This window comes from Carcharhinus amblyrhynchos, chromosome 2 (genome assembly GCF_965287045.1).
Source record: "Carcharhinus amblyrhynchos chromosome 2, sCarAmb.v2.hapA, whole genome shotgun sequence".
NCBI lineage: Eukaryota > Metazoa > Chordata > Chondrichthyes > Carcharhiniformes > Carcharhinidae > Carcharhinus > Carcharhinus amblyrhynchos.
Window position 1 is genome coordinate 70,229,022 of NC_137325.1, and position 19,240 is coordinate 70,248,261.

General features: G+C 39.6%; 1 protein-coding gene across 1 annotated transcript in view; it reads right to left on the minus strand.

The window, feature by feature from the left end:
• bzw2 (basic leucine zipper and W2 domains 2) overlaps positions 1–19,240 on the minus strand; it is a 62,801-nt gene that overhangs the window by 2,760 nt on the left and 40,801 nt on the right. Inside the window, exons 6-11 of the mRNA XM_080207305.1 lie at positions 18,207–18,342; positions 11,865–11,974; positions 10,023–10,193; positions 8,513–8,659; positions 7,210–7,348; positions 1,045–1,167 (exon numbers count right to left, since the gene is read on the minus strand). Of these exons, the coding sequence (XP_080063431.1) occupies positions 1,045–1,167; positions 7,210–7,348; positions 8,513–8,659; positions 10,023–10,193; positions 11,865–11,974; positions 18,207–18,342 (826 nt within the window). The remainder of the gene's footprint in view (positions 1–1,044; positions 1,168–7,209; positions 7,349–8,512; positions 8,660–10,022; positions 10,194–11,864; positions 11,975–18,206; positions 18,343–19,240) is intronic.

Here is a 19,240-nt window from a genome sequence, read left to right on the forward strand (position 1 = left end):
CCCCGAGTTCTGATGAAGAACCAAACATTAACTGTTTTCTCTCCCTACAGATGCTACCAGACCAGTTGAGATTTTCCAGCATTCTCTGGTCTTGAATATCTACTGTGTAACCTGTTTAGAAGTCATACTAGTACAGTTAGCAGATATCAGTATATGTCTACTGCCTGCCTACTAACGAAATATCACACCTGGAGTCCAAGATAGAAAGACCATTCAGAACATAATATAGAAACTTTTGATTTAATTTTTGAAATTTTGGTTGTAGATATAAACTTTAATTTTTATTTGAGAGGAGAATTTATAAATTTATATTAATTGTATTCAACTGTATGCAGGGGATAGTCATCAACTGGGAATGACTAGTGTCCCAGTAAATAGACAAAAGCAGAAACCACAGTAGTTGAGTGAGTAGGTATATGTTTGTAATACGTAATGATAAATAAAAGCTTATAAAAGTGCGTGAAGACAGGCTCCAGTCTGTCTGTCACCAAGTAGCTTTCTGGAGTATAACAACAAAGATTCGGGTAGGTTGGCTGTGTGTTCACAGTTGATGGTGTGCCACTCAAAGAGAGTAGAGAGATTGGGAAGTGCCACAAACATAAATACATTGTTGAAAGCAGACTGTAGCAAGCTGAGAGAAAGAAAAATATGTAGGGATCAAATGAGATCCGCTATTTTCTGAGAAGATGCCAATTGCTGTACAACCCAACTCATTCTAACAGAATACTTATAGGTATTCTATTCATGCGGTATTTTGCATTCTTTTCATATTTTCAAGCATCAAACTGAGAGACTGATTCCTGTGTGCAATCACACTAATGAGAATGCAGATAGAAGAATCAGGCACATCTTCAATTTTCATGGCTCTAGTACGTTCTCACTCAAGGAAAATGATAATACACTGACTATTTAACTGAGATTAAAACATAAGTAATTCCTCTTATTTCAACAAATATGTTTGCCAAGTATCTGGCATTTGGCAGAGAAATACTATATGGCCTCACATTGTAAATACACAAATAAAAATATTTTGTCAAATAATACCTTCTTCAGCATTTTGTAGCCACTCGACAAATTTCTTCATCTGCTCAAGAAAGATGCTTTTGCCTTTGGCCACATGTGCTTCCCTGTACCATTTTAGGATGGCTTCTTCACTCAGAACATCAGCTGCAATTCAGAGCAGTTAACAGAACATCAACATTCTTTTAATCTAACAAAATGCACATAATTTTGAGCAAAATAAAATGGTGCCATTCTCCCTTTACCATGGCTACTGAATTCAGACTACACATTTTATGCTAGGCTGATCATATCTTCCTAATGGGCTGACGCAGATGCTCAGTGATATTTAAAGACTATTGACTCAGCGGAGTGTTGAACTGTTCCACTAAGTGCAATAACTCAAACAGATGTTCTTGTCATAAATCTCCCTCACACTGCCAAATAAAAGGACTAATTTTGCTAGGCTGACTAAGCATTGGGACCTAGTCAACAGGATCAAATGTCAGAGACAGGGCTATGGTACTGCATGGCTATAATAGTACTGGTTAATTCTGTACTTGACCAGTACTAACCTTGATCGTTTTACTAGAGCAATTAATCTAACAACTTAAATCTTAGTTACAATGGCTGCTTCAAATCCATGAAATGGGCTCTTTTAGCTTTTTCTGAAACTTAAGCAGTAATGCATATGAACAATGTTGGTCAGGGTTTAAAGGAAACAGAAAATCTCAGTTTATGGAGTCACCTCAACCTGCAGTATAATACTGCTAAAAACAATTGAACTCATGCTAATGAGTAGAGTGTTTGGATGAATTCCAGAATACATTTTTAGATCATGGGGTGCCAAGTTGGTTGCAGCTGTTATACTGCAACCATCACAATGTCTCTCTACTGAGACTACCATCTAGGTGTTAATCTTGTTGAAATTAAAACAACTAAACAGCACAAAGTACAGTGGCTACGTGCAAGGATTTTCAACAGCATATAAACTGCTCAAGACACAGAAAAATCAAGAGAACATATGCATTTTTAGTCCCCATTTTCAAAATGGCACTGGCAGAGACAAAATAGAAAATCATCCTCTAAGGTGGGATGGTGTGCAGCTTGAGGGAGAATCAAAAATATTAAGTGGAGAAAATAATCTTTTAGTGTAAAATATCCTTTGCCCATTAGGACAAATTCACAAGCACAATCCTGCCTACATCCTCAGCATTTGTGATAATTGAGCAAACATCTATAATATCCCAACTATGTTGGGGGCTGTGGGTTTTAAACAAAGATAAGGTATGGTTTGCACATGTAGATTCAAACTAACAACAAGTTTATTCTAGAAGCTGTTACCTGTACAGAGGACAAACTGAAATGAAATCAACAGCCTGTGCAACACCTTAATGACATCACCAACAAACCATGTGATCTCTTACAGCAGTTGTGCAATTACTTAAATATATGACATCAGTAAGAGGTATCAGAAGGATCTATATCGACACAAAAATAGAATCCTTAATGTTGCTGAATACTAATTGACAGTAACTATCTAGTCCCTGAATAAATAGCAGCTAAGTGTGACATACTTAGGCAGGACACATTCCAGGAATGAACTGTGCCCTTAGAATCAAATTTCTGTAGCATACAACCATGGAAAAGTTTTAATAAAAATGTTCCTCTTCTTGTACCAACTTCTGAAAAGTTGGCACAAGATAAAGGTGCTCTGATGCCTGTTATTTGTATAAGTATCTGAAGGTTTTACCAATTTCAGTATCTCCACACATATTGGTGTTGTTGCTTACAGATGAGATTATATTGTGCAGGAGCTACTATAAATCGACTACAACATTATTCAAGCAACTCCACAGAGTAACAAAATTGCCTTGAAGCACTAAATCTGCTAAATTTTAGTTACTTTCCTTCAAGAATGAAAATTGGGAGAGCAATTACTCCCAAATCTCCAACAGAAGCATTGAGAACAGATTGCATTAACGTCCTCCAATTTTGGCTGCTTTTCTGTAAGAAAGTACCAAGTCTCTGTTCCTCACCATCTACTGACAGTTCAGCAATCAGTCCAACTTAGAACTTGATATGTGGAGGAAAATATCAGGGATGGGGCCATGTCTGATCACTCTGCCAGTCGGTTATTACATCAGTACTCTGCAGTGATGTGCCATCACCTTCATTACTTTTTTATTTCTCTCAACAACATCGCCATTGATGAATCCCCCAATAATAACATCCTGGGGATTACAACTGACCAGAAACTTAACTGGACCAGTCATATAAACGTATTAGTTTCAAGACCAGGTCAGATGCTGGGAAATCTGCAGCAAGTAACTCAGCTCCTGGCTCCCAAATGCTTGGCAGCCATCTGCAAGGGACAAGTTGAGTGAGATGGGACGCTCTCCATTTGGCTGGATGTGTGCAGTTCCAACAACACTCAAAAGAAATTCAACGCTGCCCAGTGCAAAGGAGCTTGTTTAATGGACACACCCATTTACTGCCTCAAACATTCACTTCATCCATTGGAACTATATATTTGCTCCTACTACTGTCACTTGCTCAAAATCATGAAACCTCCTTCCTAACAGCACTGTGGGTGTACCTACACTACAAGGGGTCCAGCAACTCATGAAGGCAGCTCACCACCATCTTCTCGAAAGATATTAGGGATGGGCAATAAATGCTGCATCACTCATCACATGAAACAACTTTAAAAACTTGCTCAATCTATGTGGTTTGAAAAGATACATACTGCATTAAAAGATCAGCACAAATTTAACAACATGGTGACATAGCAACCCAGTGGTTATCACTGCTGCCTCGCAGCGTGAGGGACCTGGGTTTGATTCAGGATTGGGTGGCTGTGTGGAGTTTGCACATTGTCCCCCGTGTTCTGGTTTCCACCCACAGTACAAAAATAGAACATAGAACATTACAACACAGTACAGGCCCTTCGGCCCTCAATGTTGTGCCGAGCTATGTCCAATCCTGAGATCAAGCTATCCCCTCCCTATCATTCCTTTGTGCTCCATGTGCCTATCCTATAACCACTTGAAAGTTGCTAAAGTGTCCGACTCCACTATCACAGTAGGCAGTCTATTCCACACCACAGGTTAGGTGCATTGGCCATGCTAAATTGTTCTTTAGTGTCCAAAGATGTGTAGGGTACATGGATTAGCTATAGTAAATGTGTGGGGTTACAGGGACAGTGTGGGGCCTGGGCAAAATGCTCTTTCAGAAAGTCAGTGTAAATGCTGCACAGTAGGGGTTTTATTCTCCTAACAATGAAAATAATTGAGCTGCATTATATACTGATAAACTGTAAACAACCACCACTCCAAATAAAACATAGCATATTTAAAAAGGGGCAACCTTTCATTTCAGTGCTGCTGACAGTTATAGACTACACACAACTGTATTTTAGAAATGCAAAGTGCAACATCTTCAGGGGAACTGGGACATATGTAGCACTCATTCAGAAAAAAAGGTGTTATAGCAATCTTTTCTGGGTCTGGTAGAAATTAAATATTTATGGTTGCTATTCAGCAGCCTTGCTGCAAGAAAACATTTGTAAACATCAGTTGAGAATGATGCTTGAGAATGAAAGGATCTAGGATTACATTTTTAAAATGGCTATTTGGTGAAGTAGAGGCAAGGGATTATGTCATCTATATGGTGGCATCCCAGAGCAGACTGAGATAAGGGAAGGCAAGCTGGAAGAAAATTTGGAGAGATTCAAACACAAACATGTTTCCCAAGATTCACAAGTTTTCTCTCAGCCTCAGTGAATTATGCAAGATTTTTGACTCAATGTACTTAACGGCATGATTTATTTGACAAGATAACATCTTGGCACCATCCCTCATACACAGCAGGTCCAGCACAAGTTACAACAACACTCTCCCTATTAGTGGTATGTTCATGATTATCTGATGTCTTCTTAAAAGATTTTTCAGGATCTCATTATAATTTAATGTTCCATTATAGTGGTGATTACCAATGCCCCTTTGCTCCCTCCCATTCTGTTCCTCCATATCATTAACCTCTTATGCTCTTTATCCAACCTATCTCACTCACTATTTATTACTTCAAATCTCACTCCAATGCTGACAACGTCCAGAGTTCACTCAGTGCAATGGTGGAATGCTGACAAGTTGATCTTCACTGTTTTGCAATTGGTACTAAAATGTTCTTTTCTTGCTTTCCTTACAGCGCACCAGTGATATACTTCAATAAATATTTAATTTGGCTTGGGATGTCCTGAGATTGTGATTGTGGGTATATAAATTAAGTAGAAATTAAACTAGATTCATGTGAATACTGTCACACATATACTCCTGAATCCTGTGGTGTGGGATTAATACTGATTGTATAGCTCAAGAAATATATTGCTGAAAAATTAAACAGCATATATTTCATATATGGTATATGAAAATAATACCCATACAAGTGAAAATTCTTCCAATTCTTCAAAAGGTATAGCTTCTTTATTTTTCTGGTACAGCTAATTGAAGTCAACACCTTTGATGGCTCCACCTTTATCTGTCAAAATTCTTGCCTTTTCATCTTCTTTGACCTTGAATGGGACTTGCCCGTTCTTTTCATTGCTACATCTGCCTCCATGCAGCTTACTTTTCTTTTTTATGCCAAACACTTGTTTTCACCCACAAACAATTTTTACCTCTGTATAATCCAGATACCTATATATAAAATTTAAATCTCTTTCACACACAGGCTTTTCCACCAATTCTTTCTTTTCCACAACTAAGGACCAGGGAGCTGCTCATCTTCCTTGATTTTTCCTTCCTCCTATATGATTTTAAAATCCAAGTTTTGACTAACCTAATCACTCCTGATTGCCTTGCCTTTCTGATCACTATTTTGGTGTTGTCCTGAACTCTATTTCTTGGTAAGAACTTCCCATGTGTAAAGGTCATATGTTCATACAGTATGCAAGCCAAGATTGAGTGTGAACTAACATGATCCTAAGATGCATGATTATTACAGACAAGTATCTAATTTGCAGCTGTTAGGTATAAATTAACAGATTGTTCCTAGAAGAACACCTACCAATTCATAGAAACATAGAAAATAGGAGCAGGAGAAGGTCATTAGGCCCTTTGAACCTAGTCCACCATTCATTATGATCATGGCTGATCAACCAACTCAAAAGCCTTACTCCCCTCCTCCTCTCCAATATATCCTTTGATTCCCTTCACCTCGAGAGTTATATTTAACTGCTTCTTCTAAACATCTAATATTTTGGCCTGAACTATTTCCTGTGGTAGTGAATTCCACAGTCTGACAACTCTGTGGGTGAAGAAATTTCTCATTTGTCCTAAATGGTCTACCCTGTACCCTCAGACTGTGACCCCTGATTCTGAACACACCCCACCATCGGGAACATCCTCCTTGTATCTACCCTGCCTGATCCTGCTAGAATTTTATGAGATTTCCCTCATTCTTCTGAACTTAGCAAACACAATCCTAACCGATTCAATCTCTCCTCATACAACAGTCCCGCCATCCCAGGAATCAGTCTGGTAAAAATTCTCTGCACTCTCTCTTGAGCAAGAACATCCTTCCTCAGATAAGGAGACCAAAACTGCGCACAATATTCCAGGAGTGACCTCAACAAGGCCTTGTATAACTGCAGCAAGACATCCCTCTTCCTGTACTTGAATCCTCTCACAATGAAAGCCAACACATACTATTTGCCTTTTTTTTTACTGCCTGCTCTACCTGCATACTTACCATCAGTGACTGGTGTATGAGCACACCCAAGTCTCATTGCACATTCCCTTCTAATTTATGGCCATTCAGATAATAATCTGCCTTTCTGCTTTTGCTACCAAAGTGGATAACCTCATATTTGACCAAATTATACTGCATTCACCAATCCTTTGCCAACTCACTCAAATTGGCCGAATCACATTGAAATATCTCTGCATCCTCCTCACAGCTCACCCTCCTACCCAGCTTTGTCACATCTGTGAATTTGGAGATATTACATTTAGTCCCCTCATCGAAATCATTAATATATACAGTGAATAACTGGGGTCCCAGCACTGATCCCTGTGGCATCCCACTGGTCACTGCCGGCCATTTGGAAAAAGACCCTTTGCCTCCTCTCTGCCAACCTGTTTTCTATGTACGTTAATACACTACCCCCAATCCCATGTGCTTTAATTTTACATGTTATTCAAAACATACCTTTGTAAAAAAGCACAATGATCTTCTGGAAAGCCTTCATGAAGTGGATATTGTCATAGCAATATTCCTGAATCTTCTGGAGTAGGGTCAACTCTGACGGACCTTGGGTACAGAATACGGCAAGGAGTGGTGCATATTGCTGAAAATAATTACAAATGTATTTAGCTGTCTGCAGTTGTCAAATAACTCTGTAGCTATTTGCCTCCACTATCAATTGTTACTGAAAAATTCTATTTCCCTCTCAAATGTTCTGAATTACAAATGATAGATTGGAGTATATTTTTTTCTTCAATGCTACTTGGTGGCAGAATGCTGAGATTTTCCAGCATTGTCTGTTTTTATTTCAGATTCCAGCATCTGCAGTATTTTGCCTTAGTCAGTTTTGAAGGCTGAGGTACTATTCAGAATGGTCTGATAGAGATCAATTTGCTCCCTAGTTGTTTGAAGCGAGCAAGAGCTCCAATCCTTAGTGTTAACCTGCTTTGAACCCAAGAGTTCACTCCGATTGACCTTCTCCCCAGCCTATAAATTTCACACAATTAACCACGTAGCAAATAAAGATGTTTGATTTTAGTCTAACACTAATTACATGCCACTGTCATTTTACACACCCACATGAATGCGGGCCTAAAATTCAGCAACCTAAACAATTGCAGTACCAGATATAAAATATAACCTGTTAGAATTGGTAGCAGGCTATTGTTCATGCATCCATACACAACATGCTGGTGTAAGTTTGATTATAATTCAGTGAGTATCAACAAGCTTGTTTTAATACAATAGGCACAAAGAAAATAGATTGTAAATTTATGGTGATGTTAATTAACCAGTGAACATTTAATCTAACATTTGTTCTTTGAAACTGGCAAGGCTTAAAATGTTTCAGTTCTAGTGTCGTTAGACTACTGTCAGTAGAAATACTACATGTACTGATACCACTCTGTGCTTTTTTTGACTTATTAATTTTCAGAACATGTAAAGATCGTAAAGTTATATGCTAGAGAAGTGGAGTGTAAGATGTGTGATTTTTTTACACTCTGAAGTTTAATGCTTTTAGACATAGTTCAGTAGATGAAAGGTTCATAAACATGAGCTATCAAGTGCCCGTAAATGATTCCTTTGAGTAGCTTATGTGTACTTAAAGTCTCATGCCTAATTAATCTAGAAATGAAGCTGCCAGAAAAATGTAATTACTGCATTACCACAGTTCATTAAGGATCAAAAATTCCAAGAGAATCTACCAACTCACCTTCCTGCACCCAAATGAGTAATTACACAGAGGATCCTTCTTTGAAATTCATACCTTTAGATGTTTCAGAGCTTGTTCTGTGACCAGTTCCTCTTTCTTGTTCCATTCAACAGCATTCATGACACAAGTCCACAGTAGTCCAATCACAGCCTGTTCTGGCAAATCGTTTCTCTTCATCTCTTCCTTGACATACAGGACTATCTGAAGACAACAAGTTTGTATGAAACGATACTCGCTAGGAAGTAACCACTTTATTTTTCTTTCCTCATCTTTCCCCCATCCCCAAAAGTGTGATTATGTGGCGCAGAATGCTTTTCGATGCCAATTACTCTCTCAAATCATATTCTTATGCTAGTCTTGGACAGCAAGTGGGCAACACAACTGTGCCCAATTAAGTTGCCACTTTCATATTTATTTCAAATGTCACCAGGTTATTCATCCCTTCCTATCTGCGAGATTCTGAAGCCATCTGCAATTGTTTTGTCATCATCCCAACTGTGACCAATTAATTCCGTATCTATTGATTAAGCTTATTTGGTCATTAGGAAGCAATCACAGTAACATTTCAGCAAAAGGGTGATTATCTACTTTCACCAGATATTGTGGATCTCCCTTTTTAATACTTTGCAGTAAATCAATGCAAAACTCCAGTACACAGTTGCTGGTTTCTCATCATTCCCTTTCTTTTAAGGGGCAAAAGATGCTACACGGCCAACAATGCAACTCTGACAGTTGAAGATATGTTGGGTCTGGCTTTGCATCGGAGACTCTGGCATTGGAAAGAAGAATGTCCACTCACCCGTTGGACAGTGCCCATATCCCGGCTCTCAGAGGAACTCAGTTTCCTTTGGCAAGAAATGCACACCAGGCTGCCAGCTAATGTATGTGGGATTCCAAAATCTCTTCAGTACTCAGGAGATTTTAAGGTGGTCTCCCCCTTCCCAGAAAATCACAGCAGGATTAAAGTCAAAGATTACCAACTGGTACATCCTGGTAGTAATGAAATCCACATCAAACTGCATCCATGCATCCTCCTCCTCTTCCTCCTCCGCCCCCACCCCACAAAAATCTTCAATTACATGAATTTTCAGCCATACAAAGTATATTTTGTAGAATTCTTCTGAGACACAGTTGAATGTAAAATCACTTCACAAACAAAAGAAGAAAGGCATCATCTATACTTCAGCACTCAAGACATGAGAGAACCATGAGGGATTAAACATCTTTAAGAAATTGTACGAAACTGATATATAATTATTTGTACCTTTTTAAGTCTTACACAAACTGAAAACCCCATTATTCAAAATTTATAATCCAGAACTTCGATATTTGAAGTAAAACAATTTTGTACTTCAAAACCCCTAAAACTTACACACTCCCCTGTCTGCTCCGATCTACCTTCCACCTGATCGCAAATAAAATACTGTCTCTATCTTAGCTTACGGTGTTTTCAATAATGGTAATTTTTGTTATAAAATACATTTATTTTATTAGATTTATAGACTTGTTTTTGTGACCCTTTGATAGTATTTACTGCCAATATGCCACCTCATAAATCACAGACCTCTCTTATGGGGCATTCCTGAGACAGTTTCTCTTTAAGTTCCTTTTGCAGTTCTTTGCGAGTTCCCAGAGACTGCTGGACTCGGAGAAAGTCGGAGAGCTCTTTCAGACCCGCATTAGTGAAGTACGTGGCAAAATGTTCAAAGTTTTGTTTATTTGCTGGGAAGAGTTCCTGTGAAAAACAAAATAGTAATTAATTGTAAAACTGTTCACTGTGTAATGAAAACACCCAGTGTTCATGGCTCAAATTGGGATTTACACTAATCCACACCTGATAATTCAATCATATAAACCCCAAGCTATATATATTTTCAGACTCAGTTCTTGTAAAATATCAATTGGACTAATAACTTGCATGTGAATAACAAACTAAAGTTTCAGGAGGTTATTGGAACTTGTTCTTATCATCTCCCCCTTCCTAGAAGCAAATTACACTGAATGAACATCACTTACTGAGCAAGTACCTTGACCTGAACTTGGGATCTTCGATTATCAATGGCTCAGCTACTTCACTGCCTCAGCAAGCTGTGCCAATAAGGAGCAAACAACCTTATTTTAATTATCTCTTTCAGATTAGTTTAGAGATTTCCACTTCTGATAGGGAATTACAGCAGACTTCGGCTATTTTTGAATTTGAAATCAATCTCTTAATTTTTTTCTATCATTGATTTTTTTTTAAAACATGGGTTCTTCATTCAATAGATTGGGACATGAATAATTTTATAAATCATAATTATTTGATTTGGATTAAGCATCATCCCAGATCAAATTATTGAAAATACCTATTGACCGGAGATGAGGGGGTTGGACTATGAAGAGAGACTAAATAGACTGGGTCTGTACTTGTTGGAGTTTAGAAGGATGAGGGGGGATCTTATAGAGACGTATAAGATAATGAAAGGGATGGATAGGGTAGAGTTAGAGAGATTTTTCCCACTTAGAAAGGATAGCAGGACTAGAGGGCACAGCCTCAAGATAAGGTGGGGGCAGTTTAGATCAGAGTTGAGGAAGAACTTCTTCATTCAAAGGGTGGTGAATCTCTGGAATTCTCTGCCCGTTGAAGTGGTGGAGGCTACCTTGCTAAATATATTTAAGTCACAGGTAGATAGGTTTTTGACAGAAAAGGGAATTAAAGGTTATGGGGAGAAAGCAGGAAAGTGGAACTGATCCACTTCAGATCAGCCATGACCTTAATGAATGGCGGAGCAGGCTCGAAGGGCTAGATGGCCTACTCCTGCTCCTATTTCTTATGACTTGCATTTTCACAGAATCCCTAAAGTGTAGTTGGAGATCATTCGTCCCATCGAGTCTGCACCTGCTCTCCAACAGAGCATCTTACCCAGGCCCACCTCCATAACCCTGCATATTTACGCTAATTCCCCTAACCTACACATCTTGGGATGCTAAGGTGCAACTTAGCATGGACAATCTACCTAAACTGTACATCTTTGGAGTGTGGGAGGAAACCAGAGCACTCAGAGGAAACCCACACAGACATGGAGAGAATGTGCAGACTCCACACAGACAGTAACCCAAGTTTGGAATTGAACTCAGGTGCCTGGTGCTTTGAGGTACTTGTAAATTTTTCTCAGATGTAGATGCAACTACATAATTAAAACTGAACATTTAACAATAACCTACATAAAGGTATATTAGTATCCATGTGTTTTTGGTGGTATTGCACGTATGCGTTAATTTTTCCTGTAGTTGTAATCTCTTACTTTCACTTTCTTTCCCCTACCAAATAAAACACCTAAAGTTTGCAGGATTTAATGTCAACCTGACCTTTTATATTAAGGCATGTAGTTTGCAGTTGTACAATGCTTGGCTCAGATATACTCACCAACAGCCTCTTGTCCAAGTTGGATTTTCTGAGGGATGAGGTAACAGCATTTGCATCTTTTTCTGCCATCCAAGCTTTAAAAACCTTTACAGCAAATAAAGCTGATATTCCTGTTTTAAGGAGAGAAAATTAACTTAAAAATAAATCTTTTCTTGGAAGGCCTGATAGTACAGGCCAATATCACTCGAAGCAGATGTTTCAAAGGCTATAGTGCCAGCTGTGGTTCAGCTGGTAGCACTGTCACCTCTGAGTCGCAAGGTTTTGGGTCCCAGTCTTACTCCAGATACTTGAGCACAAAATCTAGGCTGACACTGTTGGAGTTGTGACTTTCAGACGACAGATTAAACTGAGGCCCTGGCTGAATGCTAGGGTGCAAACAAAAGATCTTGTGGCACTGTTTTGAAGAAGAACAGAGAAGTTATCTGCTCATTATCAAGTCTATGGGAACTTGTTGTGAAGAAATTGGTTGCCACATTTCCTACTTTCAACAGTGACTACACTTCAAAAGTGCTTCAGAGTCATCTGTGGCACAGAGAGGGGCTCATTGAAGATAGAAATTAGGGGGAAGGACATTCAGCCCCTCTTCTACCTCAACACTGCTTTCCCACATTGCACCATATGCCTTGATATCTTCAATGGAGAGAATTCTATCAATCTCTGCCTTAAATTTGTTTGTTACTCATTCTTGGGATATGGACATCCCTAATTGTCCTTGAGAAGGTGGTGGTGAGCTGCCTTTTTAAGGCACTACAGACCATATAGTGTAGGTACACCAACAGTTCTGTTAGGGAGAGAATGCTCAATAACAGTCTCAAGTCCTCTGGGGTAGTGAAAATAAGAAATTCCTCCTCATCTCAATCCAAACTAGTTTACCTTTTAATCTGAGAATGTCATTACCACTCACTTCATTAGCTGTGAAGGGCTTTGGGACATTGAGGTTGTGAAAGATGCTTTCTTTCACATCATGAAGAATACATTTTTAGTTAGAAGTTTTGATAATTCATTCTTTATGCTGGAATCAGTCATGATCTAATGAGTAAATCCAGTACTTCAGACAGAAAGAGACTCAGATTATCCACGCCTCTCATAATTTTGTAAACTCCTTTCAGGTTGCCCCTTACCCTCCAACATTCAAGTGAAAACAAACCAAATTTGTCCAATCTCTCCTCATAGCTATTCTCTCCAAACCAGACAATATCCTGGTAAACCTTTTCTGTGCCCTCGCCAAAGCCTTCGCATCCATCCCATAGTGTGGCGACCAGAACTGCACACAGTATTCTAAAGGTGGCCAAACTAAAGCTCTATACAGCTGCAACATGATTTGTCAATTTTTATACCCCATGCTCTGGCCGATGAAGGCAAGCATGCTATCTGCCTTCTTGACTATCTTATCCACTTGTGTTGCCAATTTCAGGGAACTGTGGACCTGTACGCCTAGGTCTCTCTGTACGTTAATGATTCTAAAACTTCTGCCGTATGAAGAGGCGGTGGCCTTCTGGTATTATTGCAAGACCATTAATCCAGAAACTCAGCTAACGCTCTGGGGTCCGGGTTTAAATCCCACCCAGGCAGCTGGTAGAATTGAATTCAATATAAAAAAAATCTGGATTTAAAAATCTACTGACGACCATGAAATCATGACCGATTGTCGGAAAATACCACCTGGTTCACTAATGTCCTTTAGGTGTGGAAATAAGAACATAAGAACATAAGAAATAGGAGCAGGAGTAGGCCATCTAGCCCTTTGAGCCTGCCCCACCATTCAATAAGATCATGGCTGATCTGTCGTGGCTCAGTTCCACTTTCCCGCCCTCTCCCCATAACCCTTAATCCCCTCTCTTATCAAGAACCCATCAACCTGCTTCTTAAAAATATTTAGCGAGGCAGCCTCCACCACTTCAATGGGCACAGAATTCCAGAGATTCACCACCCTTTGAGTGAAGAAGTTCCTCCTCAACTCCGTTCTAAACCGCCTCCCCTTTATCTTGAGGCTGTGCCCCCTAGTCCTACTGTCTTTTTTGAGCGGGAAGAGTCTCTCCACCTCTATCCTATCCATCCCATTCATCATCTTATACATCTCAATGAGATCTCCCCTCATTCTTCTAAACTCTAACGAGTACAAGCCTAGTTTATTCAGCCTCTCCTCATAGCTCTACCCCCTCAACTCCGGTATCAGCCTAGTAAACCTCCTCTGCACTCCCTCCAAGGCCAAAATATCCTTGCGCAGGTGCGGCGCCCAAAACTGCACACAGTACTCCAGCTGCGGCCTCACCAATGCCCTATACAGCTGCAGCAAGACCTCCCTACTTTTATATTCAATCCCCCTCGCTATGAAGGCCAGCATCCCATTCGCCTTCCTGACCACCTGCTGCACCTGCAAGCTGGGTTTTTGCGACTCATGCACAAGGACCCTGAGGTCCCTCTGCACCGTCGCCTGCTGCAGTTTTTCGCCCCGTAAGTAATAGTCCTTCCTACCATTCTTCCTACCAAAGTGGACCACCTCACACTTGCCAACATTAAATTCCATTTGCCATTTCCTGGCCCATTCGCCCAGCCTATCTAGATCCTTCTGCAGACTCTCCACACCCTCCGCACAATTTGCCTTTCCCCCAATCTTGGTGTCATCAGCAAATTTTGACACCCTACACTCGGTTCCCTCCTCCAGATCATCTATATAAATGGTAAATAGCTGAGGCCCCAGCACCGACCCCTGGGGCACTCCACTAGTCACCAACCGCCAATCCGAATAGCACCCATTGACCCCCACTCTCTGTCTCCTATTTGACAACCAATCCTCTATCCACGCTAACACCCTACCCCCAACTCCATGTCCCCTGACCTTCTGCAATAACCTCTTGTGAGGTACCTTGTCAAACGCCTTCTGAAAATCCAGAAAGACCACATTCACCGGCTCTCCTCTATCCACTGCCCTAGACACATCCTCATAGAACTCCAGTAAATTTGTCAGGCACGACTTCCCTTTAATGAAACCGTGTTGCGTCTGCTCTATCAAGCAATTCCCTTCAAGATGCCTCGCAATTTCCTCCTTAATGACGGATTCTAACATTTTACCTACCACAGACGTTAAACTAACCGGCCTATAATTCCCCACCTTTTGCCTGGCACCCTTCTTAAACAACGGCGTAAGATTAGCCGTTTTCCAATCTTCCGGCACTTCCCCGGAATCCAGCGACGTCTGGAAAATAACCACCAAGGCATCCACTATCACCTCCGCCATGTACTGTCCCTACCTAGTCTGACCTACATATGACTCCAGAGCCACAGCAATGTGGCTGACTTTCAACTGCCCTTGGACAACTAGGGATGGGCAATAAATGCTGGCCAGCCAGTGACGCCCATGTCCCATGAATGAATAAAATAATAAAAAAGGATTTACTGTATACTTCGCTCCTGCATTGACCTTCCAAAATGCATCCACTTGTATTTGTCTGGATTGAATTCCATCTGCCATTTCTCCACCCAAGTCTTCAGCCTATCTATTTCCTGCCGTATCTTCTGGCACTCCTCCTCACTATCCAATCCCCCAACCTTTGTGTTGTCTGCAAACTTACTAATCAGTACCACCCACACTTTCCTCCAAATCCAGTGGTCCTCCACTGATCCCTGTAGAACACCAGTAATCACAGACCTCCAGTCAGAAAACCACCCTTCCACCACTCTGCTCTGTCTTCTATGACCAAGCCAATTCCGTAACCATCTTACGAGCTCACTGCAGATCCCATGTGACTTCAGCTTCTGTATCAGCCTGCCATAAGGAACATTGCCAAAGGCCCTGTTAAAGTCCATGTAGATAATATCCAATGCCCTACCCTCATCAATTATCTTTGTTACTTCCTCAAAAAACAGAATCAAGTTTGAGAGACATAAACTCCCCCACACAAAGCCATGTTGCTTATCACTGATAAGTCCATATTTTTCCAAATGCGAGTAAACCCTAACCCTAAGAATCTTCTCCAATAATTTCCTTACCGCTGATGCAAGGCTCACTGGCCTGTAATTTCCCAGACTATCCCTGTTGCCCTTCATAAGCAATGGAACAATATTGGCTTTTCTCCAGACCTCTGGGAGCTCTCCTGTGACTAAACAGGATACAAAGATTTCATATAAGGCCCTAGCAATTTCCTTCCTCGGTATTTTGGGATAGATCCCATCAGGTCCTTTGGACCTATCTATCTTAATGCTTTTCTAGAAAGCCAACACCTTTTTTATATTAACATGCTCCAGAATATCAGCATACCCCTCTCTGAACTCACCATTCACCATGTTCTTCTCCTTTGTCAATACCAATACAAAAGTATTTGTTAAGGACCTTACTCACTTCCTCCTGCTCCATCCATAAGTTCCCTTCTTTGAACTTGAGCAGACCTACCCTTTTCCTAGCTACCTTCTTGCTCTTTATATACATTGGAATTATCTTTAATCCTGTTTGCCAAGGATACTTCATGGCCCCTTTTAGTCCTCCTAACTCCTAATTTACATTCTTTTCTGCTATCTTTACATTCTTTGAGGGTTCTGTTTCTCTTTTGTTTCCTTACCCTTCCATTTCCCTCTTTCTTTTTGACTAAGGTCACAATTTCTCTCGTCATCCAAGGTAAACTCGAGTCTCAGGCCCCAAGACAGTAAACAATCTGTTGCACAGTTCTGTTTCCTCAACTCCATGCTTTGTTTCTGATCTTTGACTGAATTATTTTGAACTGTTATAACAAGTGCAGAAGGAATAGTGATTTAGAAAAATAAAACTGGGAGCTATGTTTTGCATTGAAGTTAAAATTCAAACATTCTCCAAAGAATCGCAGCTTGCAATAGTTCCCACCCATCACAAACCTGTTCCTGTAGTATTTCTAAGAAAATACTGTCCTTACGTTTGTTGTAAACATTTCCATTCTGCTTTCAGAGGGTGCAGTTATTTACAATTTGCTGCATGGACTTAGTCAGTACAAATACATGTGTAGCATTAAGTAAGTGAAATACATCACATTATTGCATCAAGGTTTATGAAAAGTATTTTATACACAAGCAAACATGTTACTTTTTTGACTTTTGAATATTCTTTGCTACTTTTAAAGTCTAAACAATTTTTATTGTGAAATATATTATCCTTGTCACTAACATGGTCAATGATTACAATTCATGGGAAATTAAAGTAAAATAGTTACAATATCAAATTAAAAAATAAATATGGACATTGTATTCAATGGAGGCAATTCTTTATTTTCAGAACTGTTGAAATTCTATTTTAACGACAATAAATTGATATTGTCAACTCTCAAAGAAACACAAAAGCTCAATAAAATTATAATTTGTAATAACAATGATGGTAATCTATCGTACTGCAAAACTAATGTTTTCCAGGTAAATAAGATCGGTACATCATAATTGTGCACCCATTTTAATTGCAATCAGTTTTATGGTCCAATTCAGTAAAATTTGCATGTCTCCTCAAAGGTATGGCACTCCACTATACATATTTTTCTAAGTAATATGCAGGAGATCAAGAAGCTGGGTGACACAGCGGTTAACACTGCTGCCTCACAGCACCAGGGAACTGAGTTCAATTCCGGCCTCTGTTGGTGTTTGCACAGTCTCCCCTTGTTTGCGTGGGTTTCCTCTGGGTGCTCTGGTTTCCTCCCACAGTCCAAAGATGTGCGGGTTAGGTTGATTGACCATGCTAAATTGACCTTAGTGTCGGGGGATTAGCAGGGGTTACGGGAATAGGGTAGGATTGTGGTTGGTGCAGTCTCAATGGGCCGAATAGCCTCCTTCTGCACTTTAGGGATTCTGTGGTTCTATAAGCCTGAAATTATAAAGTTCTTCAGCACCATTCCCTTTGGAAAAGATTCAAGCCTTTTACTCTTTGATTATTAATAACTAGAGTCACAATGAATGCATGAGCAGCAGGGGGCAGCTTTGTAAATAATTCTTTCAAATGAAAGAAAGGTAGGAAGAATAATTTAAAGGATCCATTTCTGCAGGTGTTAACTACGTGGGTAGAGTGGAGAGAATGATTGTAGATGTCTTCAGATGAAATAGAAATTTTTAGTTAAACTAGCAACTAAATGGATCAGTTTTCATGTTTTAATTTCTTAACTTACCATTACCAGTCATTCAAAATCAGTGAAAAGCTGGTTGCTTTGTTACTATGTATGGAAATCCATTTGGTGCTCTTCTCTCTAGCGCTGCCATTTATACATATGTGCATATGACTGACTAATAGCTAAACTGTTCTTTCAATGAACAGGGTCCAGTGACAAGTGATTATTTATTTCAATTCAACAACGGCAATTACTTCTTAAAAATTATGAAAGCATCCCCAAGCATTACCTTCTTTAACCAAATTATCCGAGAATAGGCTGGTTAAAATTATAGCTGGAAGTGATCCATTGGCCAACAGGATGCCAGTGAGTGTTGCCAACTTCGTCTGTTCTGAAGCTGAAAATGCTTTCAGGAATAGCAATAGCTAAGAAAGGATAACAAATATCATACTTTTTAATAGAGGTACTAAGAGAAAAAAGGCATTAAATGAAATATGATTGATAGTTATTGCATCATTTTAAAGCTTTTTTGTACTTTCATATTCATCTATGCCTTTTTAATATTATTTATGGATATCCCAAACTTGGACATAACTCATTATTGAAATATTACGCTACCTAATTACTGTGCAACTCAGAGGCTGCAAACTGTTTAATTTGTATCTTCATGTCTGCATGTCAGTTTGAATATGCCATCCAATTGCAGTAGTTAAATGAGGGAATAAAAATTAAATTAAATGTAAAACAGTCTGTTAATTCACCATCACTTGTTTTACATAGTAGCAGAATGTCAAAATCTGCCTCACTAACCTTTTATTGTGTTCATGCTGACTGCTTGCTTCTTACTTACGAAAGATAACTTTAAAATACTTTTAGAACTTAATGCATCTTAATATACTGCTTTAAAACAACTTTTAACTAGCCTCCCTCTTTCAATATCTTTATTGTCCTTCAAACTGCTCCTACACATTTATCCTAAACATACTCACTCACACTATCACTAGTAATTTTCCCAAGTGTTCTCACAATCTCTTGCCATACCTTTGACAGAAGATTAGTTCACATAATTTTTCTGAGGCTCCTGCCAAGTGAGGGCAGCAGATACAGGAATCACCTCAAGGGAATTCTACCCCTATGACTTCTACAAAAAAAGCCTACTCAAAGGTGTTAGGGTCTAAATAAAACAGTATATTTTCACAAAACAGGAACCTGCGTTCAGTTTTCCCTCATCACAACTTCCAGTTCAACGTACTTTCGATTTAACACGAGGAACAGGAACAAGTCCTAGCATTCACGCTCCTTCATACTCAACTACTTCATGGC